Genomic DNA, 25695 nt, shown 5'->3' on the forward strand with positions numbered 1-25695 from the left:
TTTTGGGATGACTGTCCTTCTATTCAATTGTCTTGATGTGATAGTACTGTGCCTTGCCTTACTATAGCATGTTAAGCTGCTTTTGTTCCTGGGAGGCCTGCTCTTTCAGAGAGGAGTCATGGAGAGATTAGGAGGGAGGGGAGAAAGGAGGTGTACTATATGAGAAAACAAAAACCAAAATGAAGTCTGGTGTTTGGCATCTTGGGTAAGTAACAAGGATGTCAGAGAGGCTAGAGGGCTGAGGGTGCTGAAGAAGGTGGTGCCATTAGACTGAAAGCTGTCACAGATCTGACACATGACTGCAAACGTGGCAAAATATCTAACTTTTATAAAGACTCCCAGCACTATAATTACCAGTGGTACAAATAAGGAAACAGGCCTAAGGTATGTAAGAATCTTACTCTGCATCGGGGAATTATTAGGCAGGGGATTCTGGACTTTAAGTTTAAAATCTAAAGTGGAATATAGGATCTCAAAGTCAGATTTTTTTTTTTTTTTTTGGATGCATGGTTTTGAATGGCAAAGATAAGAAGCCAGTAGCTTTTCACATACTATATTTATGTATCAAACTACACTGCATTCCATAAACATGTACAATTAAAATAACAATTAGTAAATTGGGCATAGCAGCCCAATTTACTAATTATGCCTGCTATCCTATAGTCAGGAGGCTGAAATTTCTGAGGCCAACACCTGGGTTACATACGTCATGAGAGTTTTTTCCAAACAAACAAAACTAAACAAACAAACAAACAAAAAACCTCAAAACTAAATGTTTTAATTAAATAATTAATCCTCCAAATAAGTACATTCAATTAGGAGTTAAGAAATCTGTGTTTACTCAAACGACTAATTATATAGCAATACCATGCAAATGGATCTTATTGAAAAGTTACATCTAAAGCCAATCAAAGAAGAGTGGTGCAAGCTTGTAATCCCAGCTACTAGGGAGGCAGAAGTCAAATGATTCCAAGTTCAAGGTTAGCATGGGCTTTAACATGAGTTAAAGGCCATGCTCAGCAACTTAGTAAGAGCTTGTCTTGATGAAAAAAGAAGTCTGGGCTTAGCTCTTTGGTGAAGCATTTGCCCAGCATGTGTGTCCCCAACACTGAAGAAAATGAAATAGAACATAGACAACCAGATTTCAGGTTTGAATACAGCAACTACTTTATTACTTTCAAATGCAAACTCTTTGCATTTAGTTTGCTATTTTACAACTTTACAAACTAGGTATAAAAGACCATAAATAAATGACATAAGTTATGTGTACCTAAAGTTCATGAAGGGAAGAAAAAAAAATACCTTGACAAATAAGAACAAAATAGAAAAATCTATGGCTAACTCAAAAGATTGCTCAAAATTTGGAACATGTATGAACCAAGAGATGTCCGGCTAACTTCTTTTTCAGAATGAACTAAATTATAATTATGCCTTATACATTCTAATTATAACCACAGTCCTTGCATATTCCAACAGACTTGGAGTAATACAAAATAAATACACTCTTCAGCGTTTATTAATACTTGATGTTATTTGGACAATGCTAAAGGAGTGAAAATATTGCTTCTAGAACTTTCCTTTACTGGTCAAAATTTAAGTGTCTTCAGACAAGTCATTGAGGCTATAGGAGTGTATGGATTAATACACGTACCCTTCACAGATGAATACAAGAGGTCTCAGAACACACGGAAATGAGGTTGCGAACACAACCTTTCCTCTATTCTTTTAAACACACCAGAACATTTCATTTATCAGATTGCCAAAAATAACTCAGAGCCTGCAGACACGTGGTGAAACAACTTGATTTGGTGCAGGGAACAGCGCGAAGCTGCTTAGTAGATTTGAACAGATTTTAGCCTTCCAGCTCACGAGACCAGCGCTCGCTCCTGAGCTGGACACAGACCCGGAAGTTGACCTCCTCCCACCTGACCTTTGGGAAAGATGATCCACTCAAAGGTACAACTTCATCTTTTTTTTTTACACATATTTTTCAGGCATCAATGCATAGGCACATCCCTTTAAAAATATATTAAGGTCCCCCCAAAAGGGGTGAATTAGCTTTGTCACTCTGGCATAGTTACGAGAATACAATGCCACGCACACCCTGTCAGAATGCAATAAATATTTATTGGTGATTTTCTTTACTTATTCAACAATATATGGTTCAGAATTTTTCCCCCGTTTTTTTTTTTTTTTTAATTCCCTGATTTGATGTTATAGCTTATATAAATGGTCACAGCTTCTGTAACCATCGCTCGGAATAAGCAAGGCAGCCACTCAGGTTAAGTAACATGGCAGTATGCTGGCTGGAGTTTGGTATAACATATCCTGTCAATACTGAATCTTCATACACCAGAACTCCGATTCTAGAAGACCGATGTACTTTCAAGGGCAAAAGTAGTTAGCTGCATATTAATTACCAGAACTTTCCGCATGTAATTGGGGAACCTGGATTTGCTGGAGGCCATTCCATCCCAACTACATTATTAACCTCAAGAGCCACTGGCGTGGATGTATTTTTCTGTGACACTGGGACACAAAGTATTACTCCAGACACGTCATCTCAAGGCTGACACGCATATCTAAGTTCATCTCCAAAAAGTATATGAATTGCATATATTTGTTCGCATTCAGCAAGGTCATTTATGCAGGGAAACAAAGGCGACTTATACTCCATCCGGGGTCACTATACGGATTCCATCCCCTTCTCTCTCCATTGTGGAACTGGCCAGTCAGGTGTATATCAAGAAACTCATTCCACCATCGGGGTGAAAACATCTGTCCAAAGAACTGCTTCTTAGGATGAATGTGACAGACACATTACACTTACGGATAAAGAACACGTAGTATTTCCAAGCTGTCTTCCCAAGGGGACGGACATGGTCTCCGGGTCTCGTATATCATGTGACTCTCTATCTTTGAACTGGTAATAAACCAGAACTCTCCAGGTATAGCATTCCACAACATTCACAGGCAGTTCTAAGCATGAGGTCACGCACGCACACACGTATGCAAGCACACACACACACGCACGCGCGCACACACACACACACACACACACACACACACACACACACACACACGCACACATACACATACTCACTCACTCACACCTATTTACACACATCAAAAGAGATATTCAGGTCATATTTTAGTCTAGGAAAAAAATATATTTGTATCACTGCAATGGCACACCCTGGGTAAAATGTCACTTCAGCAATGCGTATCGGAGGCAGCTTACGGAACTGGCTTTGTTCTGCGTGGTGGCGCCTGACCTGGCGTCCATAGTAAAACCTGTACCATTTGGTCACGTGCTGCCACACGGATGCAGCAGTGATGTACAGGAATGAAATATGGAAATACGTATAAATAAAACCACAAGGAGTTTGGGAGCAAGGGCTCTGCAGAGCTGGTGTCTTGAGACGCACGTTCCTCAGTGCAGCTGGAGAACGGATGCCAAAGCTTGATGTTTTCCTGGGCGAAGGGGACTTGACACATTTCTTTTGCTTTTCAGGTACAGGTGTTTTGTCGTGTCTTTGCCTCAGAACTGGCAGAAGAGAAGCCAAAGAAAAACATTCAGAAGGAACCGAGGAGGGTGTGTTCTATTTTCTTCCAAGGGCTTATGTCATCAACAGGAAGGGCTGAGAGGCTGAGATACCAGAATCTATTCCCTGCAGAGAAAAGAGAGACAAAAATTGTCAGTCGTCAGTATATTACCCGCCGGCAGTCAACCAATCAGCTACACATCACGCGCTTCTGTCACGGAAGCAGGACACGCAACATTTTAGGTTTACAGAAAGTGACAAGGCTTGATACATACTGAGTCCCATTAATATGTAGCTTAAATACAAACTAGCGAGAACAACTCACTTGTCATTACAGAGGCCGATTATGACTATCCCAGCCATTATTGTGGTTATTACTTGAGACGGGGTCTCACTATGTCACTCTGGCTGGCCTTGAACTTCCAGAGATCCACATGCCTCTGCCCTCTGTGTGCTAGGATTAAAGGGATGAGTCACTACATCTGGCTAGTCAAATTAATATTTTTTTAAAAAAGAGAGACCTGGGCATAGTGGTGCAAACTTTTAATTTCAGCACTCAGGAGACAGAGGCAGGTAGAGCTGTATGAGTTTGAGTCTACAAAACAAATTTCAGGCCAGGGCAGGCTACATAGTAAGACAAACAAAACCAACTAAAACCTATCTAACGAACTAACTAAGACTAACCAAATAAATAAATGAGGAAAAGAAATAGGATCTAACATATTTTCTAACTCTTCTTTTCTGGAAAGTAATAAACCGTAGGTTTTTGAAACCTGACCATATACAGATTTCATCAGGCACACGTGAAGGACAAGGAGAATATGAACTTGACCTCAAAACTCCAATATTCAACCACACCATATGCACAGGCAACATTTGAATAGAAAGTTTCTTGTGCTATGTCTGTCCCCTTCCGGCTGCAAACCCTCCTCTTCATGGAATACAAATACCTATTATGTAAATATATTCACAGTACTGAGTGGACACTTCTTTAGTTGAAGATGGAATGTATAAGGTGAGAAGGAAGGGGCTCTGAAAGTTGACATCTAGTTAATGTCAGAGTAAGAGTCCAAGCAGCTAGTTCTTTTAATTAAGGGAGTTCTAGAATTGAAGCCAAGGAAGCAATGTGGTCTATGAAGGGCCTATAATACGTAAAATAAAATGCAATGTGCTTCAATACACAAACGACTACTCTTCTGAGTTAGCCACAGGATGTGCAAATATCTTTACAACTGTATCCTTTAATATAGATACATACTGCCTCCCAGTCTCTCGTAAATCAAAAACGAAAACGTGCCTTCTTCCTAGTGCTTGGCACTTGAACGATCTTTTGACCACTGGGCCACATGCAAAGAACACAAGGTGAACCTGGATGAGGTGGGAGAAGGCACCCGTCCCTCTGGGGAGCTCTGTGAAAGAGCACTTCTCACATGTACACACACACCAGGTCAGGAGAGCTGTTATTATGAAGGTATCATTATCTGTCTAATTTACAGGTGGAGGAACTGAGTTAGGAAGCAAAGTGGGGCGACTTTCCAGTGTCAACGTTTCAGTTGGCTTTAGACCACATTGCTGTCGGGATGCCAGAGTCTGGCTTCACGCCCTGGGAAACAGTGTGGCTTTCCTATTGTTCTCATGGCTCACTGCTAAAACTTCAGGAGCAGTAAACACTTTTACTGCTCCTTGGGTGTTACTGCAGACACTTGGGACATCCTTTATTGGCCTTCCACTGGCTTCGACTCTACCGTAGGCATATGGTTAAGACTAAGACTCGGAAGGTGGCCTTTGAATGATGTAACTTTCCATATTATTCCACTTGCAGAGATAACTGCCAAGGAGTAAGGAAAGGACCTCAGCACTACAAACAATGTTTACTTGTCAGAGTATAGCGAGGTGGTGCTTTGAACACATTCGGTGTTTAGAAAAACATGTTGCGCCTCAAGTTGGTGACTTTAAAAAAGGAAACCTTTTAATGATTCAGTACTGGCTTCGAGGTAGCTCTGTTCTCACTTAATGTATAATTCCATAATGCTTCCTTATTGGACTAGGACCGCAGGTTAAAAACAAAGGACTTGGACCAGTGAGACAGCTCAGTGGATAAGAGTGCCTGATATCAAGTCTAATGACCTGAGTTTGATCCCTGGGACCTACATGTAGAACTGACTTGTGCATGTTCTTGTCCTTTAACCTCCAGACACATGCCACTCGCAGGCGTGCACACCAAACATCAATGCACCCTTAAACTTCCACAGCTTCTTAAAACTTTTTTAATATATCAAAACAGGCCAAAGAGGAAAAAAAAAGGTGCAGATCCCTACCATATTTGTCAATTTTTAGCATAAAAAAAAAATCAAGAACTCCTAGGCTTCAGCAAAAGCAGAGATAAAACAAAAATTGTTGGAGCACTTAAAAAAAAATATATCCCCTGGGAAGAGAAAAGCTTTTTACAACTAATATTGTAAGAAGAGTTTTTACTAAACTGTCATAATTTGACAGCATCAAATTTCAAATTTAGCATTCCTTACTCTATAAGAAATAGCTTTCAGAAAAAAAAAAGAGGGAGAAAGAGAGAGGAGAGAGAGAGGGAGGGAGGGAGAGGGAGAGAGAGAGAGAGAGAAAGAGAGAGAGGTGTGTGTGTGTGTGTGTGTGTGTGTGTGTGTGTGTGATGATGTAACTATGTAACTTGGGCGAGCTCTTGGTTAAAAGTGATAAAACTGAAATAGTCATGGAGAAAGTTCTAGAACTTAAAACAGAGGTGCTGAATGCTGCTTATGGAATACAAAATGAAAAGTACGTTTTAGGAGGTCATTTTTTTGGTAACAAGGAAGTGATAGCTATTTCCAGTCACAGCATGGATTTGTGGATGAATCCTCCAGGGTTACTGGGATAAGACTGATAAAAGCTAACTTATTTAGCTGACTCCTCCCAAGGACCCGGAGCTCAATCCAGTAGTTAGAAAGGCTCCTAACACTACATCTGAGATCCAGATATTAAACAGGCCCAGTCTCAGTGAATGGCACTAGACGGCAAGGGGACCCTTCTTGAGAGAAAGGCAGCCAGTGGGGAATATAGAATCTGGTCACATGACCTTGACCTCATTTCAAGGAATTTTTTTCTATATTTCTTGAGGAACAACAGTGGTGCCATATTAGTCTTGGTGTCTTCTCTCCAAAGAAAACTGAAATCTCATACAACCCAGCACCTGACATGAGCTTTTCAGTGTTTCAAAAGAAAAGGGGGGGGGCTGGGAGAGAAAAGAGAGAGAGAGAGAGAGAGAGAGAGAGAGAGAGAGAGAGAGAGAGAGAGAGAGAGAGAGAGCGAACACGAGCCAGTTATGGCTCATTCTTTCAACTTACCTTGTAAATTTGGGAGTTGCCTCTTTAAAGGGGTGTGTGAAAATTCTCCATTCAGGATTGTCTCAGCCCACTATCCATAAGGTAGTTATGATAAGTTTGTAGCATTCCCAAACAAGACTTTATATGGCACAGCCTCGAGCCCAAAGAAACCTCATTTGTCCGGTTAGGGGTAATAGGGCTTGGGAGTTTGCATTTTTTTAAAAAATCCATTTTCTTGTCTTTCTAGCCCCACCCCCACCCCTCTTTGTCCTAACAATCCGCCAGGTGTCCTGGGCACTGACGAGGCAGCATGAATGGGCCAAGTGGTTTTCACCTGCATTTTCCTCTGTGGTATAAACCAAGCCCTGACAGCCACCATTGAGTCCTTTAACAATGCTCCTGGGGCACAGAGGGTCTTCGTCCCGGTAAGGAGTGATGACTGTAGTTAATGCCACAGATGAAATCCTTCTGTTGAAATTCCAGACAGAGAAAGGATTCCGGTGACTTGAAAAGCCGCGTATCTGACGGGGAATACAGCATCGAAACTCAGAGGCAGAGTTTTATTTATATAAGTACATGTATTTTACACACCAGCGATGGACAGAGTTCTTCCGAGAAATTACTGGCTCCGGGTTTAATTCCGATGATCAAGGTCATTCATTACAAGCCCCGCGGTTTCAGCAATCTCTTACACCAAGCAACGCTGCAGATAATATTTGTGTTTTTGTTTGTTTGTTTGTTTGTTTTCCTTTAATTTCAGAGGGCGAAGACGAAGTAAAAAAAGTGCAGTTCTTCAATTAAAGTGCATGGATGAGGTAAACTATTCGAGAGTTTTGAGTCTGTTCGGTACTGGCTCAGACAGGAACCATCCTGCCATGCATCTGCTGCATCTGGGTTCGCATCGCCTGGACGCTGCTCAAAATCTTATTCTGGTGCGTGATTGCGGTGATGCCAATTCGCGCCAGGTCACTGCGGGTGGGGCCGAGAGAGGGAGAGAAAGTCAAGGAGAGTACGGAGAGCCTCCTCCTAAAGGCTTCATGCAGACACACATGGGAATCAGCCACAATTAGTACAGTACAAGGCAGGTGTAGAAATGTTCCATTAAGTCATCCAATACAACAATGCAGGTACTATATAAAATGAGAGGCATTCCATGTAGTGGGTTTGGCCTAATGTTGTTTGTATTTTAATGTTAATTTGGGTCCCCAAAATTATTTATATTTGAGGGTCCACATAACTTCACAGGACACTGAGGGACTGCCCCCCCCCGCCCCCAGTTGGTTCTTATTGGTAAATAAAGATACCAGCAGCCAATGGCTGGACAGGGCTGAGACTTTAAGGATTCCTGGGCATGGGACTGGGAGGGGAATGAGAAGGAGAGCCGCCATATTGGGTGAGTGGGGCCCAGAGCGCAGCCCAATTGGGCAGCCCTCTGGGCCCAGAACAGCTGAGATAAAACACAAAATTTAGTAAGTTGTAACTCAGAATTATCAACGGGAGGTAGATTCTCTCAGTGGTGGAGTTTAGCAGCTATTGTACTGGTTAAGACATATCAAAATATAAAGGCTATCTCTGTGTGTGTCTTTCATTCAGGAATGCTAAACATTGAGGCGGGTAGCGAACCTGCTGTCGAGTTATTTATTAATTCTTTAATACGACAGTTCCAGATTTCTTTTTATTTGATTTTTTTTTTAATTTAATGAGTAGGGAATGATTATGAAGCTCAAAGCACAACAGGCAAATACTATGAAATCTCGATTTACCCTTTGGTGTTACATCGCTGAGTACTTACTCCTGGCTCATGTGAACCACAGCTTCTAGTGTCGTGTACCCGGCGGCCGTGAAGTTGTCCTTATACCGGTCCATTTTGATGGCCTGCAGCCAGTCACCCACTGATACTACGGCAGAGAATTCAGGGGAGCTGGGATCTAACAAGGCTGTGTTTGGTCTGAAAAGAGAATGAGAGTGTGTAAACCAGCTAGAAGTCAGATTGCATCGGACAGACAGGCTCGGGAAGCAAAGGGACAGAGTTTTAAACAGAATAGTTGTCTTTCTTCTCTTTCTTCACGGCCCTCATTTTAGGTGGGCCAGGTTCTTGATCATCCTAACTTGGTAGAGAATGGGGGAGCCCTTGTGAGTCAACCCTGTACGGTCTTTGGAGAAAGATTCTATTTCCCATCACGACTGTATATCAACTGTGGACACATAGGAGAATTGGAAGCGTGCAAGCTGCCAGCCGAAATGGAAGCTGAGAGAGCAGAGAGTGCTCCGGTCCAGCATGCTCTCAGCTAGGTGTGCTAGCCATGCTCAGTACATCCCCACAAGGCCAGGACAGGAGGAGTTAGTTCTCTCTTGAAACAACCTAGGCCTGACCAGCACATGCAAAGACCAGGAGGAAAAATAGCACTGTGTTTGCTCTCTGAGTTGGGGTATATGCTCCTCAGATTCCTCTGCTGATAGTTATTCCAATAAAGTCAAAGCACTTCTTAACTTAATTAGGTCATTCTTAAGTCAGGAGTTTACTGTCAGATCGATAGTCAAGACTGACAGGTCTTGGGCACTCTGTCTTTCCTCATGATAGAGATACACGAGGAATCTCCCATCCATGAAAGTCTTTAAGAGACATATAGTCTTTATATTTCTGCTGAATGATCACAGGCTAGCCCTTCAGAGAGAAATTTCATAACACCTTTATTGTTGTTTCCTGTACAGAAACATGATCTTCTTTAACTTTCCTTTCCCCTTAAAACCACAGAAATTCTGTGTCTGGTTTTAATATTTTAGCTTGAATCTATGATTGTGCACATTTAAGTTGGAAAAATGTCCTCAAAAATTTTTTTCTTATAAAAAACTGAAGGAAGTTATTGTGATGCCTAGATTTGTTTTTTATACAGAATCAATCCAATCCTTGAAAAGCTTTCATTTTTTTACCTACATTATTTTCATTTTTTATTATTCCCTTTAACAAAAACTCATTTTTCAGCAATCAATTCTATGTTCCAATAACTTGTCTCTCTGACCTTCCTCTTGTATCCGTCAGTTCAGTTGTCTAATTTTTCTGAGGAAAATTCAGCAATGGCTTACAATAAAAATACACAAGGTTGAATTCTCCTAACTTTGAACTAATAACATTACCCCATAGAATTGTATAACTGTCATTAACTGTGGGGGTTAGAGTCACAGCATTTGTTGTTAAATTCGTATTTATTTGTATTTTCAGCATAAGCTCATGAACGGGGCTCCAAGTGCCTGTCAAGGTCAGAAAACTTCAGGGTGAAAATATCTCTACTGGATGTCAGTCAGCCATTGCCTGACTTGTTCAGAAGTCTCCGTTCTCTTTGTAGAATACCACATTTGCCTAAATTTGTGCTAAGTCGTGTCCGTATTCTATTATATCCTATTATTAATAGTGACAAGCATTATTTAAGTACTATTATCAAGAAAAAGTTCAAAACTGAGAAAAATATATGCTGTAACTCAACCTGCTCTATGCTTTGGCACAAGGCATGCATTATGTGAAAATAGCAGCCGAAGAGCTTCTCATATCTAAGTGCTAGGAGAAGTACCAAGTACTAAAATTGACCTTAAAAAATACCTCCCCCCAAAAGGACACAGATGGAGGCAAGAAGGTAGGGGAGATTCATGCTGAGAACTGAAAAAACTCGCTAGCCCTGGAAAGAAGGCTTGGGAGTCATTTTAATCTTTCCAAGAATAGGACAAAAAACAAGCTCCCGGATGGTAGAAGATGTCTTTCTTCAAATAATAAAGTTATACAGTCCCAGCTAAGAGTAAAGTTTAGCCGCATTCATGATAGCAAAGATATTCCTTTGCCTCCAGGATGCTAAGGCTTTTCTGAAGAGAACTTCAGAGAGCCTGCAAAAACTAGAAGGCCTTGGACATCTCAATATGGAAGTGATGTTCTATTCTTAAGTCAGGGTCAGGACAAGAGAGATACCTTAGAGAAGCTCAGATTTGAAGTCAAGTGGGTACCGCACCCCAAGTAGACCTGAGTCTTATCATCTTCGACTTAACAGTCTAATGGACAGGCCTTTCTACCCTGAGCTACACCAGGTGAGTCTTGTGTCTAGGTGCCCTGAATCTCTTGACAGGACAGCCTGTTCTCTAAAGGAAACATCCTGGTGAACAATGACCCTGGGACCTTTATGATTTTTTTTTTTTAAACAGACCAATTAGCTTCTTCTTTAGGCTCAAATCGATTGAAGAAGCCACCCAGGCTGCAGAGCTCACAGGTGGCCTGTGACTGTGCAAAGCAGAAATTCGGATGCACAGCACTTGCTTGTCACAAATGATGTGGTCCCTCATGCATCATTATTAGTAAGCATGGCCAACCTGGAACTCTCTGGCCCTGTCCTCTTCAGGCTGTTGGGGTTGCGTATGAGTTTGTCCAACATGTTGACGATCTGCCCAAATTTAGGCCTGTCGCTTCTCTCTTTCTGCCAACAGTCCAGCATTAACTGATGGAGGGCAATGGGGCAGTCCATTGGCGGGGGTAGCCGGTACCCTTCCTCGATGGCTTTGATCACCTAGAAGACAGAAGGATGCTATGGTCAGCTGCCAGCAATCTGAGCATGGGCACCACTCCAACTCCCTTACAGAAGCCAAAGCTAGGTATCGCTGGCAACAGGGAAGAAAAGCCAGCTGTTAAAGGGATGCGATGCCAATCTGAAACTCGAATGAAAGATGCATTGATATTCCAAAGTGATTAGGACCCAATTAGATCACAGCATGGTGTCAGAGCTTTGGTGACAGCCCTCCAATATCACAGGGTCCTGTCTACACTCTGCTAGTCAGCCTCAGCCCATCCACACACCCCAGTGAAAGCCACCCAGGGCCAGGCATCCTTTAGGAAGTAATTGGAAGTCCCTAGGCATCATTTCAGCCCTGTGTCACCTCGGCATCAGTCAGTGCCCACTTCTAGACACTTAGTCATTTTCTCTATAGGAGACCTACATTGGTCTGTCTTGGCCACAGTCCTCTGCTGATGAGCTCCATTCAAAGTGTTGATAAGTCAATTCTTAAAAATATATTCTAACCCATCATAAGGCAGATTCTTACCCATAAAAGGAAGTGTCCATGGTCGGTTTATTGTCTTATTGCTCAAGGCCATTTTTTGGTGTGGTTTGTCTCCCTGCTTAATTAGATAAAGGAAGCAAGCATTCCACTCTGCCAATTTATTCCTTCCCATGTGTCTTCACAGACAGCACATGGGTTTGCCTTCTTTCATTTTTTTTTCTCCATCCCTTTTATTTTCTTAGACAGGATCTAACAATGTAGTTCAGTTGGCTGGCCTCCCACTCAACATCCTTCTGCCTCAGCCACCGTGCTTGGTCCATGGTACCTTCTCATTGGCTTTTCCTAAAATCCGTCTCCCCACTGGGGCCTGAATCCAGTGTAGGTGATTTGGCAGAAAGACTCCTGCCAGCGTCAAGGAGGGGGAACTCTTCACACAGTGTCTCTGTCCTAAGCCTTGTTCATGAACAGCCTCAGATATTGGAAGCACTTTTGTTTGATACTTTAAGCCTTTTTATTGTCCATTTTTCTTTTTCTTTGCCCCTCCCCAAATGATAGCTGCCAAGGAGACAAAGTACCGAGGCCACCCTATAACCATACTGGATCTATCCCACAAGGAGCTATTGGCTGCTGAGAAACTGGCCCAAGGCAGAAAATAGTCAGTTTGAGTGGATCTGGATTCTAGGCACAAATTTGATGGCTGTCTTTTCAGCCAGCGCACCGCTTCAATCTAGCAATCATCTTTTGATGGAGGACCACCTCCCAAGTATTTTTCAGTATCTTACTGTGTCAGAATTATCTGCTTCTCCTTCTATAGAGGAGAGGTTTCTGCTCTACCTCGTGTAACATCCTTGTATTTAATTTTAATTTTGGCAAGCACGTTAGGGTCAGTTCGAGCCTTTTATTCCTTTTTATCTTTCCAACTACATGGTATTGACTTTGGAGTTGATGAAAGCATTCTCCCTTGATGAGTGCCTGGAGAACTCAAAGGGGTGACTGTGCTCTCTCCCAAGCTCCCTACCCATGCATGGCCAGCTGGAAAGATCGCTTTTAGGTTAGCAAAGCATGTTTTCCAGCTCAGTACTCAATCTCTCGGGTGGGGCACCAAAGACAATTATTTTTTTTTAATTACTAAGTTTTGTGTGGTTTCGAGGTTCTGTTGTTGCATTTGCCATATGCCCAATGACGCGGCGTCCTTACCATTCCTAATGATTCTCCAAATCCAGACAGACAATACATGAATGATATAATCAATATTATTGGTGAGCAAGAAGTGGCCTCAAAGCCACCCAAATTTAAAGTATTGCTCTACAGAAACTGTTAAAATTATTAAGTCTGAGAACAGGTGGGGCAGAAATATATTATTCTCTTTCATAGACACACATTTATCTGGGACTTTCATCTGAAATAAACACAGCTTAATTCCAAACAACTCAGCCTGTGAGTTCATGCACGCCATGCTGCCTCTGAGGGACCGAATCCAAGCATCGCTGAAAGAGAAGACTTGAAGACATCCACAAGCTATAATCCCTTTACACCATGGACTCCACAACACTCACCCCAAGTCTTTTCCATCTCGAAATGGCCTACCACTCATTCTAGCTGTCCTCTTTCCTCCTGTCCACTCTGGATCTTCTTTTATGAATGGTAGATTCTATAATGCCGGTACAACTCTTTCTTAAACTGGGTAGGCACCGGGAGAAATCCCCACTTGGCCACTTAGATGTGAACACCCGCCTCCCCATAGCTCTGACCGCTCTTCTGCTTGTGGGAATCTATGGTTCTATTCAATTCGTCTGGCCCTTTAACTGTGAGGGTTTTGTAATTTCCTATTGTGTTAGGTGCATGAGGCAGGTGGACAGACAACATCCCACATCAGAATCAAGTTTTAAAAAGGAAAGTTCTCCAAAATAGTATTAAGGGCTCGGTTACAGCAGAGTATGACACTCTGAAAGCATCGTTTTAATTGATAAATTAAATATCATATTGTAAACACTCTTCTACAATGCCCTACCCTGAGTAAATACTAGTAAAGTTTGAAAGATGTGGGGGCGGGGTCACTTCATTTCTAATCCTAAAACTTTTTACCAGAAATTAACTAAAACACGTTCTAGGAAATCTCTGATCTGGGACTTACTGTGTTTTGCATTTGTTTTTCCCTTCCTCACTGGAGATGTCTGTAATTAAATTCTATTAGCCTGGAATCTTATTAGTGTCATTATTGAATGCGTCTCTGAAATTGCATGCATCCTAGATACTCCCTCTCGAACTAGTCCAGATGGTACGTTTAAAGGGATGTGCAGAATTTACAAAGGGTCATTTAGCGAAGCTTTATTTAAGAGTCCTTGAGGGCCAAGGTCTAATTACAACTATACCAGCTTTAAAGTATTCACTAGGTTTCTTTCGACAAAACTTTTGTGTTTATTTTACCACATGTGAAATCCGTTCCCTTACAAACTTCGCCTTGTTTATCTATAAATCCACCGATCTATTTCTTGCCCTACACTAAATGTTGGAAACAATTTAATTTTGGTCTTGAAACCAAGTCACTGATGGGTTATAATGTGGAATGAGGTTGGTGGGTATATTTACTTATATTAAGAACATGGACTTTAATGTATTATTTCAAACCCAGTGCTTACTTAACCATAGGGTAATAGGCAATTTCCTGAAGCTCAGGGTAAAAACTCACATCTTGATTGGACATATCCCAGTACGGCCTCTCTCCATATGACATCACTTCCCACATAACGATTCCATAGCTCCAGACGTCACTGGCTGAGGTAAATTTACGATACGCAATTGCTTCTGGTGCAGTCCACCGGATGGGAATCTTGCCGCCCTGTGAACATGTTAGTTAGCAGTCATTTCCTTACTTTCCCCACAATGTGCCAGCCATTGGTTTCTAAATGCAGGGACAACTTGACAAGAGAGAGGACAGCATTCCTGAGGTAACTCTCAGTAACAACGACTTGTTTGTTTGAGCTGCAGCCTTCGAGGTTGAGGCAATTCTTCTCATAGCTGTTCGCTAACCACAGGGAAGTCAATGAGTAATCTGTCTAATCATTCTAAGTGCTGCTTAGGGCAATATTATAGAGAGGAAATCTCAGGTTTTACATAAATACATTTGTTATTTGAGGTATATCAAAGGCTATGTAGCTTACCCTTGTTTTTCCTTTTTAACTGCCTTTCTCTCTCATACAGCTTTGAGGAAGGCGGTGCTTAGCACTGACAGAAAATGAACAAGAACAAGGAAGGCAAATACGGACATTTCTATCCACCACACTGTCTCCCTAATCTTATGTAGCATGACAAACATTACTTGAGATAATCTAAAGATAATGGGCCCTTGGGAAGAGTCGGTATGTTTTTATATGAGGGAAAAGACGATTGTTTAATTATTTTTTTAAAAATTTAAAAATCACAGAAAAGGATAAGCTAAGAAATTATCACCCAGACAAATTTTCCAAAAACAAATCTAAATATGCTAAACACCATCAAATGTTTCTTGCTTCATCACACTTTTATACTTGGTTCTTCTTGTGAAAAAAGGTATTATTTTGTTTCTTTTAGTTGAGTTTTGAATTTCCTGATGTTCTGTCTGGAGAAAGGAGCTTGAATTTAGATCCACACGTGGTTCCATGAGCCACCTTTTAGGATTTGCCTTATAAATCACTGGGAATTACTTTCCTGGTCTGTGGTTCAATATGACAAGCAGCCTACTTTGTCGGCATACCTTATCTATGGATGGACACATTCACTTCCCTTAAATAATTTGCTAAGGGATTTATCTATGTACATGTATCCTAGAAGCCTCTGTAACTTTTCTTCTATTCCATTATTGAAAATGACAATAAAAAAATCTCCAGAGTTCAGCAAAGATATCCGCAGAATTTAGAAGAGGGTGTGTATGTATCAGAATTACTTGGGAGTGGGGCCTTTATTCCTTTCAGATGTTCTTTTCTGATGGTCAGGCTATGACAGCACACACTCTGTCCCTGAGCATTCTTTACTGTGTCCCTGTCCCTGTGTATTTATCTATCAGTACTACAGTGAAAGCCAGCAGATATAGCCAGCAGATATTGGGAAATGCTCTATACATTCTGCACGTACGTTCTCACATTCATGAGCTAACAAGTAGAGAGATTGCTTTGGCTTATCTAGAGCAAGACATTTTGCCCTCCGAAGAATGAAAAAGAACCAAGTAGAAATACTCAGAAAGGAAAGGGAGGGCAGAAGGAGGGGGGGGATCAGAAAATCAAGAGAACTTTAGCATCACATAGATATGTATTTGGTATACAGTGGATATATGCATATATATACAATAAGTCATCCAACCTCCCGATTTTCATAATAATGTATCATTTGTTGAGTAAATTGCCCTTGATACTGGCTTCTGATTTGGCTCAATTTTAAAGATGCTCTCTCATTGTTCATGAACCCTTTGCCCAAGAAAATTCAGAGAAAAGAGAATTCATTTTGCTTGTAATTTGTGGCTCTATAAAATGGTTACCCATTAGAGTTGGCCTCAAATCCTCTTTTTTTTTTTTTTCTTAAGTCATGCTTTAAAAATGGGAAGGGCCTGAAGGATAAGTAAACTTGAAGAAAAATAAAGTAGGAAGTGTTCCAACCTCAAAATGACAAGAGAGGATCAGTTTCATCAGAGAGAACGCCATGCCAGCGGTGGCAAGTGGTGCTTACCCTGGTAGTATAGGCTGCTTCCGGGTCATCCTCAAGCACCCTGGACATGCCGAAATCAGACACCTTGCAGACCAAGTTGCTGTTTACCAGAATGTTCCTGGCAGCCAGGTCTCGATGCACATAGCTCATATCAGATAAGTACTTCATCCCCGAGCCAATGCCTCGGAGCATGCCCACCAGCTGAATGACTGTAAATCGGCCATCATTCTTCTGCATAGGAAGAGAGTGGGAACAATCCCATTAACATTAGGGCAAATCAATTACCACCAAGCATTTATTCCTGGGTTCGTTTTGAATATCTGTATCCGGCGTGCAATGAAACTCAGCATTATTTCCGGGCCTTTCTGAGCAAAGTCACTAATTCAACGAGTAGAGTGTACTCAAGGAGCTGGGTTCGCTTCCTGTGATAGATGGAAATTGTCCAAGTACAATGAATCCATGGCTCAGAGAGCGCTCCGGTGTGAGAATAAATCAAATACTACCTTCATTGCCCATGGATTATTCAATAGCCTGAAGAATCACATCAGATTCTATTTCTCCTCGCTCCGAACCCCACTGACCAAATCTCACAAATGCAACTGAACAGAATGTATACAAAGGATCTGCTAGTGACTGGACACTAGTATTCCCTGGCTTAGTAGACAGTACACACGTACCCTGAGGAAAGCGTCCAAGGAGCCGTTCTCCATGTACTCCGTGATGATCATTACTGGTTTACCTAGAGTTTCCAAAAGAAAAAACAAAAGCGCTCCATGAACAGTGCCGTTAATGAGATAAAAATGGGCTGCGCGGAATTTTACTGCCAAGACACCTGTCTCGTGCGATCTAATTTAATTAAAACAAGCCACGCTTCTGCCTCAGCTGGGGGAAGCGAGGAATGAAATATTCAAAGGACAAGTAGGCTTACATTCCATCTGGAAGGTTAACCCTTCGGATGGCTTGTTGACAGGGTCCTTAACGAAAGTGGCCTCTGGTGTCCAGGGATCACATGAATGGATAATTGCTCTCTTAAACAACAGGGGGATGATAAATGGGCAGGCCTGTTGAAAAGTGCGCGGGGGTGGGGGTGGGGGGGTCTTCAGAATAATTCATTGATTTTTATCCCCAGAAGAGCAACTTGTGTGATGCTGAAATCTGCGGATAGAGAACGCTTCTTCTTTAGAGAAACTCAAGTTGTGTAGTGCCGAGGTTATACTGACTACTTCATTATTTCTGTAGCCTGAAGGGCACACTACATAGAACCCTGCTCCCTTCTCTTGCTCTTGTCCTGGACTCTGGAATTTCTCGTAGCTTCTCACATTTGTTCTTCACATTTCCTTTAACAACTTGTCTTAAACAACAAATAAATCATGTTTGGAGAGTGTTTTGATTTTTCTTTTTATTTTTCTTTCTTTCTTTTCGTTTTCTTTTGCTTTGTTTTACTTTGGTTTGGTTTTTGTTTTGTTTTGTTTTTTTCCTAGAGACAAGTGAACTTGAAGTTGGATCCGTAGGGAGGTAGGAAGGAGAGGACAGAATAAGACTAAATATATTGTATATTTTTAATAAAAATAAATTACAAATAAATAAATAAAATCTTCACAAATAACTTCATCCGAGACGGGAGCTTGAATTCATTGTTGGAGCAAAGGGGTTGGAAGGTCTACGGGGACTTGGGGGAAATCAACCTTTTTGCTTTGCTTTAGTTCTCCCGGGGACCTTTGGAAATGACCTTTCTTTAATTTCTTACAGGCAAAGAATTAGGATTTGAAATTTTCTTTTCAAGGGGTAATGTTACAGGGTGGGTAAGGGGTAAGGGGGGGGTAGTTAACAAACATTTGTAACCCTATTTTTTTTTTTCTTTCCACGAAGAGAACGTGTGAAGGGAGAGTACAGAGCTTCAGATCCCCCTTGATCGAAGTAACCTCTAAGCTGAGGAAAATATTTACTTTTATTGTTCTTGCTGACTGGACTTAGTGACTTAGTCAGAAAATAGGCCAGGCTCTCATGCTGAAAAGCACTTCTTACTTGAAATCGGTATATTCCCAACCCAAAGATGGAGTACAGAAAAGAGGCACTTCAGAGGCAAGAATTTAAGTTTTACTTTCAATGAAGTGCAATTTATTCTTGGTTGACTCTGTGTGTGTGTGTGTGTGTGTGTGTGTGTGTGTGTGTGTGTGTGTGTGTGTGTACATGTGATTCTCCTGTCTAAATCATATTTCAGAGTCAAGTATTTTAAACTAGAGAATGACACCATTCAGACTTCCAGGGAGGAATGAAAGTCAGAACTGTGGCGTAGATACAAGGCCACTAAGAACTCCTCTGGACTTGCTGGAAGGGGTCCTCAGCCTTGCTCAGTTCTGTCCCTGTGGAAAGGGCCCCATTCTTAGCACGTCTGCCCTCCTCAAGTCCCTGGACACAATAAAATCACCTGTGAGTCTTAATCATCCTGCTTCAATCAAAAGATACTTTGTCAACTAATGAGGAAAAGTCTTCTCTCAGCCAAGTGCTAACACCTAATTCCGTTTTACCAGTTCCCTCTGGAGCTGTCCAGAAGAGAAGATCCAAGAGAGAGGAATGGGGAAGAATTTATGATCCCCCTCCCCACCCCCAGCTTCCAAATCTAGATAGTTTGTCCAGGGAACTGGTTGGTTATGAAACAACACACTTGGATTGGGCCCTTTTTCCCCTCACAGCTCCCTGGCCTGACTCTTCCCACTCTCCTCCAGTTTCCCCGTATACTCATGTGTTTATTAAAAGTATCCATTTGTCAGAATCCTGAAGAGCTCTACGAAGGTAAGAAAAATCAATCAGGGGTGGGTTCTGGATAGAGAAGGCTACTTCCCTCCAAGAGGCAGGATACCCAGGGGGAGGGGACAGAATGGGAGGGGACCCCAACAACTTCTCTGGTGGAAATTTTTAAATCATTTTAATTCAGTGACAACTGCATTATGCAAATGAACCCAGTCGTTTGTAACAGTTACAGCTGTAATAGCTTCGGGTTTTTAAAGGCGCGGTGGGACTTTTACACAAAGATCCCCTGTTCCTTCTCTCTTCCACGGAGGTGCTAGGAAAATCACTGTCTGCGGCAGGAAAAACACCCGAGTTGAACAGAGCCCCCTTTCTAGAAAAGAGACCTGCAGAAGTGTTTAAAGGGAATGTTATCTTTTAATTAAAGTAGTGAGGGGCTTGGGCAGCTTGGAAGGCCACAGGCAATAGAAAAATATCCTGTCTGAAAAACCAATCTTAAAAAGCAAATAGAACTATTCTATGCTAATTATAGCCTTCACCTGAGGTAGAAAATTATATGTCCTTAGCATCAAATTTCCTCTTTTTGAGGAATTCTCAATGTGAGGAGAGATGTACTTCTTCAGACACAACAACACCCATTAACACTTAAAGAGGCGTGTGTGTGTGTGTGTGTGTGTGTGTGTGTGTGTGTGTGATTTGCCATTGTACAATACAAACCACTCTAAATATTTTATTTCCTTCCCCCAAATAACCTTCAAGGCAAGTTTTATTTATCTCCATTTTTATAGAGGAGAACAGTAAAACAATAGACTGACCAGCACATCAAAGCCACCACCAAGTTCTGATAGAGCTGTCAGCAAACACTTTATCATATGGTCAGTTACTCTCCAAATGGATCATGGACCAATGTTAGCATCACCTTTACTGAGCCCTTCACAGGAATGAAAACTCAGGTGGTTCGCCTCATCCCCACCCTGCATTCAAACTGCTTTAGAGGCAGCCCAGGAAACTTTTAATTACAACTCTTTATTTGGTGTCATGGGATGGGGGTTCGGGGTATGGAAGCCCCAAGGAACTTGTCCTGAGGTCAGTGGACAATCTTCAGGAGTGAAGTTCTCTCCTTCCAGCCAAGAGGAGACTGAACTCAGGCCATCAGACTCGGCAGGACACATGTTTACATGCTGAGCCTTCTCGCTGGCTCCTACACATTATTAGAAGACTCCAATGTAGGCTTATTTGTTTAAAGTAACCTGGTTTCTCCTTCCTAACGATTGTCTAACTTTTAGCTCACTACAAATGTAACCCACTCCACTCCCCAGCCCATGGCTCACCCACTGAAACAACCATCCTGACCCTCAGCACTTGTTGATTGACAAGCTTTTCACAGACACCTTAAATCAAATAAGAGCCGTGTCTTGGCCTCCTTGAAGACAGAGCCTCAGGCTTACAAGGTCCTTGACTTGTACTCAGTGTACTTTGGTACCAGGGCTCCTGGACCGGAGCCACCTTAAACACACTCTGCTTCAGTGCCCGGTCCACGTGGTGCTTTATGAGTCTTAGCCAGCCTTACAGATGTACACGGGGGTTGCTTCACAAAATGCATCTGTTGAGCTGTGTCGTTATTTTTAACTGAAGCACGGCTCACAAGCTCAGTGAATGCTAATGGACTAAAAAAAGGAAGGTTCAACCAGGTGTTACTGTAAATGGGTGCTGAGTGGCGACAGCCATAAATCAGGCAGAGCAGACAAGCGAATCCCCCAACGGAATAAAGGTTCCCAAGTTTCTCTCCTTGCATCTGGAACCCAAGCTCCCAAGACAAGGTGTGGCTGCGAGCTTTTGTTTTGCTTTAGATAAAACTGATTTTGTTTACCATCTGCTTGTGCCTACACTGTGACAATCCGTTTGGTCTAGCAAAGATCTGAAAGGTGGTATGGTGTACCCAAAACTCTGCAAAATTAATTTCCCCCAAATCTCACAGAAGTCGCCTTGGAGACAGGGCATCAGCTGCAGCCATAGACCCATTTAGAGCTGACTGAAAGATTAATGACTTGTCCTGCACTGATTTCCTCTTATTAGTAATCAGTAGGCCTGTCCCATCTGTCATTTCCCTAGAAAGAAAATGTGTATTTAATTTCCCTGTTAACTCTCAACTTAGCTTTTTGGGGGTTGGGGTTGGAGGGGGGGGCGGCCCACGTACATTTGGTGACAACGCCTTCCAGGTGGATTATGTTTGGGTGGTCAAACTGTCCCATGATGCTGGCCTCGCTCAGGAAGTCTCTCCTCTGCTTGTCAGTATAACCAGCTTTCAGAGTCTTGATGGCCACACAGATCTCTCTCTTGCCGGGCACTTTGAGACGCCCACTGCAGACTTCTCCAAATTCGCCTGTGGGAGAAGAATTCAAGATGCATCAGAAACGCATTTAAGACAAAATAAGCTGCGTTGCATGTTTATTATGGGGCACGTGCCTAGCTAGGGAACCACAGTGATGATTTCAGTTAGTCCTTCCCAAAGCTTTCTTTCAGGAGGCACCATTCTCAGAGGCTCCATTTTATCACAGGAAACGCAAGCTTAAGGTAAAGCTCACCAAAGTCTCCTAGCTTTCTGAGAATTAGAGTATTCTGAGTCCCAACAGTGTGGCTACAGCTCTTACACGTTCCTTTATTTTATCCCCATGATCATTTTTTCCTGAGAATAAAATACACATTTGCACCAACGTTCCTCACAGAACATCACGTTTATACACTGAGGGAATCTCTCGGTGAATAATATTTATGCATACAGATGTCCATGCAGTGCACTCATACATGTGAATGTAATTGTGTCATTCGCATACATGTTTAACATTTACAAAGGAAGCCGACTATGAGACGAACACTCAGATACTTACCAACTCCGATGACCTTTTCGATTTTAATGCAGGAGGCATCGATTTCTTTGGCAAATTCTCGAACTGCCTGGTTGGGGTCTTCATATGTAAAGGGATCCACGTACGTTCTAACACCTAAGTAACGAACATGGGGGAAAAGTGACCGAGTGTATCCCAGGCAACATGAATAAACCTAAGGGGTCGAGGTCTTTGAAAAAAAAGCCCTTCACGTAGGGAAAGCTGGGTTAACTATATGCTCGTTGACATATGAAAATGTTTAAATGCTTGCTCTGGTTTTCATCAGTGGGTAAACAAAGGATTTGCTAGCTGCTCAAGACACCATAGTTCTACTGATTTCCTGGAATGTCCTCACACTTCAAGGATAAGAATTTAAAAACAATTCGTCCCTACTGGAAAAGTGAATCTCTTATTAAAAAATTTGGAATGAGTTGGCAGGCTCCTTTCTCCCAACCAGTGGTTCCTGGCTTCATTGTTCTAGCACTAAAGTCATACTGTACCCATCATTTCAAATGCTGTCCCTTATCAAAGATAATAGGCACTCTCGCTTTCCACAGGCTCTGTCTATATAGGGCGTCACATCTTCCCCATCCATAGACCAACTAAGTACATGATCGATTATGACCAGACTTAGAGTAAACCTAGATAGAGTTGCATAGGAGAACTACTGACCTCTGGTTGATTTGAGAATAAGGATTCTAAACTGGACCTGCACTTGCATTCTGTTTTGGGGAGAAGGTTCGGCTGGAGGTGATGTTGCAGTCTCACTGAATGTTGTGAGAACCATGGGTACAATTCAGCCGTGCCTCACACGCACAGACAAGTTGGAAATGGGAGCTCTGAGGCGGTGAGTGACAGGCAAGACCGACAGCTTCCTTGGCATTTGCATTGGGGATTTGCATTGAGGATGCACAATCCCAGCTGACCAAGACTCCGTGATTGTCCAAACTTATCCATCTTTTTTCCTTTTCTCTTCTTCAGTCATCATGAAGAACTGAGCAGGCTACAGCTTTCTTATATGACACTATATTGTCATCTCAGAAAGTCCTGGGCAAACCATTGCTAGGTCATCTGACTTCCTTTTAGTGTTTTGAACGTCCTAAATCAATGTCCTTGAACTTAGTACTCTTGGAGCCTATTTCTAACCTCAACATCAAGAACCCACTAGCATATTCTTGATGACTGTCATCCCAGCAACACAGGCCACTACCACATAACTTTTTGTTCTTTTACCATACCATACCATACCATACCATACCATACCATACCATACCATACCATCCCCCGCAACTTTTCATTCAGGAGATTAAAATAATAACCCATCACATCTTGCTGCCCTGCTCCAGCAATAAGGCAGCTAAAGGAACACTTTTCTAGAGCAGAAGATGAAATGTATAACTCTAGAACTTCCTGCCTTTAACCTCACTTTCCAGTTTTGAATCACCAATCGCACCGTGACATCCTTGAAGAACGCCATTTGGATAAAGAATGCATTATATACATATTAATAGGCATATTAACCAACCACATGTCTAAGTTAGATAACACAAGGCATGCTCTAAAAATGAAATTACCATTGGAACCAATTTTTCAATACCTTGATTCAAATGCTTCTCTTCATCTGCTTCTTGCTTTGCTTGGCTGTACTTACTCCGTCTATTAAAATTAAAAAGAAAGGGAAAAATGATTCCCAATACAAAATCTGTAACCAAAACCGAAGTAAATTACTCCTGACCACAACACAAGTTGGGTGGATAGATATTGCACACCTCACACCTCAGGAAACTGAGGCTTAGGGAGAGGTAAAATAATAAAGATGTAGTAGTGTAACCTCGGTTGAGTCAGCGTTAAGATTTGAAGCTACCAAAGCCCAGAATCTTTCTGATTGGCTATTTTTCCCATATTGCTTGCTTGCTTGCTTGCTTCCTTCCTTCCTTCCTTCCTTCCCTTCCTTCCTTCCCTTTCTTTTTCCTTTCTTTGTGTATAAGTGAACTTGTGCGCATGCACACATGAATGTGGCATTCAGAGAACAATTTTGGACAGTTGATCCCTCATTCTACCTTCATGTGGCTTTTAGAGGTTAAAGTCAAGTGCTTTTTCATTCTGAGCCATCTTGCTGGCCCTGTATACACATTCTTAATTAAAGTGACTTTCATTAGTGAAATGGCCATAACTTTCAGCGTGTGATAGGTAATGAACACATCTTGTTGCTATAATCATGACAGCACAACACCTCATTATCATGTTAGGTTTCAGGGATTGGGGATTTAGCTCAGTAGTAGTAGAGTTCCTACAAAAAACAAGGTCCTAGGTTAGGTCCCCATCTTGGAGGGTAGGGTGTGGGTGGAGGGACACACACTATAGCATATAAATACCTAAGATACAAATGAAATTTCAGAAAGGTAAATATTTGGTTTGTGCTTGACTACATTCCAATAGATTTGGTAGAACACTAGGTCTATAAGTTATCTTCCAATAAGAGAACTAGTCTCGCAATTTACATACTGCCTGCCTGTAACCTGTGGGAGTGAGATTTTTTTTTTTAATAAAGCTTTGGGAAATATAAATCACTAATACATATAAATCTTGAGTCAGGAAAATATGAGTCACGTATATAAAGTGGAAAAGTCAACTCACAACTTGCAAATTAAAAATCTTAAATATATAAACACACACACATGTATATGCCTATGTAATTTTGAGTATGAGGTACTGGAAATAGAACCCAGGGTTCTATCATATGCTAGGCCAGCACTCCACACTGGACTACAATCCTTGGCCTTTAAATATACACTTTAATGAGGAGAAATTCTATTACATTAAATAATTAGAAAAATCAACATTTATTACAGATCTTTTCACTTTGGGAGACTAAAAGCAAGTTAGGGAATAAAATGTGTTAATATATGACTATCTAAAATTTACAATTGCTTTGAGTTTCAAAGACAAGGTAAGACCCAGTAAGGCCAGCCTGTTTGTATTCCTATCAGAATGAGATATCCTCAACCCATCAACTTTGAACAAGTAGAAAAGTAGAAAGGTAGAAAGTCTAGATAACCGTGCAGATGAGAAAGCAGCATAGAGACCAAAAGAGAGAGATAAGCAGGGTAAGTAGGCAAACAGCCCACCTCTGGCAGCGCGGCCCTGGGCGCATGCGCAAAGCTCCCTCCCACATCCTCTCATTTGTCAGCTATGTAGGCACCAGCTCAGCAATCCGGCCCTCCGAGCCCACAGATGTTCCTCTACGTGGATAATTCCCTTGCAAATAATCATACCTTGTGCTCTTACATTGCATTTAACTTTTCAAAGTAGTCTCATTACATACATTATCTCCTCCCCTAGCTGTTTGCAAAGCATGAGCCAGCTTAGCAAAACAGAGACCCCAGTTACCGCAGCTAACTGCAAAGTGCATATTTCAGTACCAAATAACAGCCTGTGTTTTCCTTTGCAGTTAGCTTTTCAAAGGGCCTT

At 41.8% G+C, this 25695-nt stretch overlaps 1 protein-coding gene across 3 annotated transcripts in view; it reads right to left on the minus strand.

The window, feature by feature from the left end:
• Positions 1-1142: 1142 nt before the first annotated feature.
• Epha4 (EPH receptor A4) overlaps positions 1143-25695 on the minus strand; it is a 142797-nt gene continuing 118244 nt past the window's right edge. For 2 of the 3 annotated variants that reach the window (XM_032901430.1, XM_032901432.1), the window contains 10 exons: positions 23822-23880; positions 22228-22341; positions 21537-21722; positions 17269-17330; positions 16613-16822; positions 14604-14753; positions 11231-11424; positions 8673-8828; positions 6902-7849; positions 1143-3671 (listed from right to left, as the gene is read on the minus strand). In XM_032901430.1, coding sequence (XP_032757321.1) covers positions 7735-7849; positions 8673-8828; positions 11231-11424; positions 14604-14753; positions 16613-16822; positions 17269-17330; positions 21537-21722; positions 22228-22341; positions 23822-23880 — 1246 coding nt within the window. In that variant the 3' untranslated portion in view covers positions 1143-3671; positions 6902-7734. Of the gene's footprint in view, positions 3672-6901; positions 7850-8643; positions 8829-11230; positions 11425-14603; positions 14754-16612; positions 16823-17268; positions 17331-21536; positions 21723-22227; positions 22342-23821; positions 23881-25695 lie in introns of those variants that run through there. The other variant, XM_032901431.1, reaches the window with a different exon arrangement.

Source organism: Rattus rattus, chromosome 4, assembly GCF_011064425.1.
Source record: "Rattus rattus isolate New Zealand chromosome 4, Rrattus_CSIRO_v1, whole genome shotgun sequence".
Lineage (NCBI taxonomy): Eukaryota > Metazoa > Chordata > Mammalia > Rodentia > Muridae > Rattus > Rattus rattus.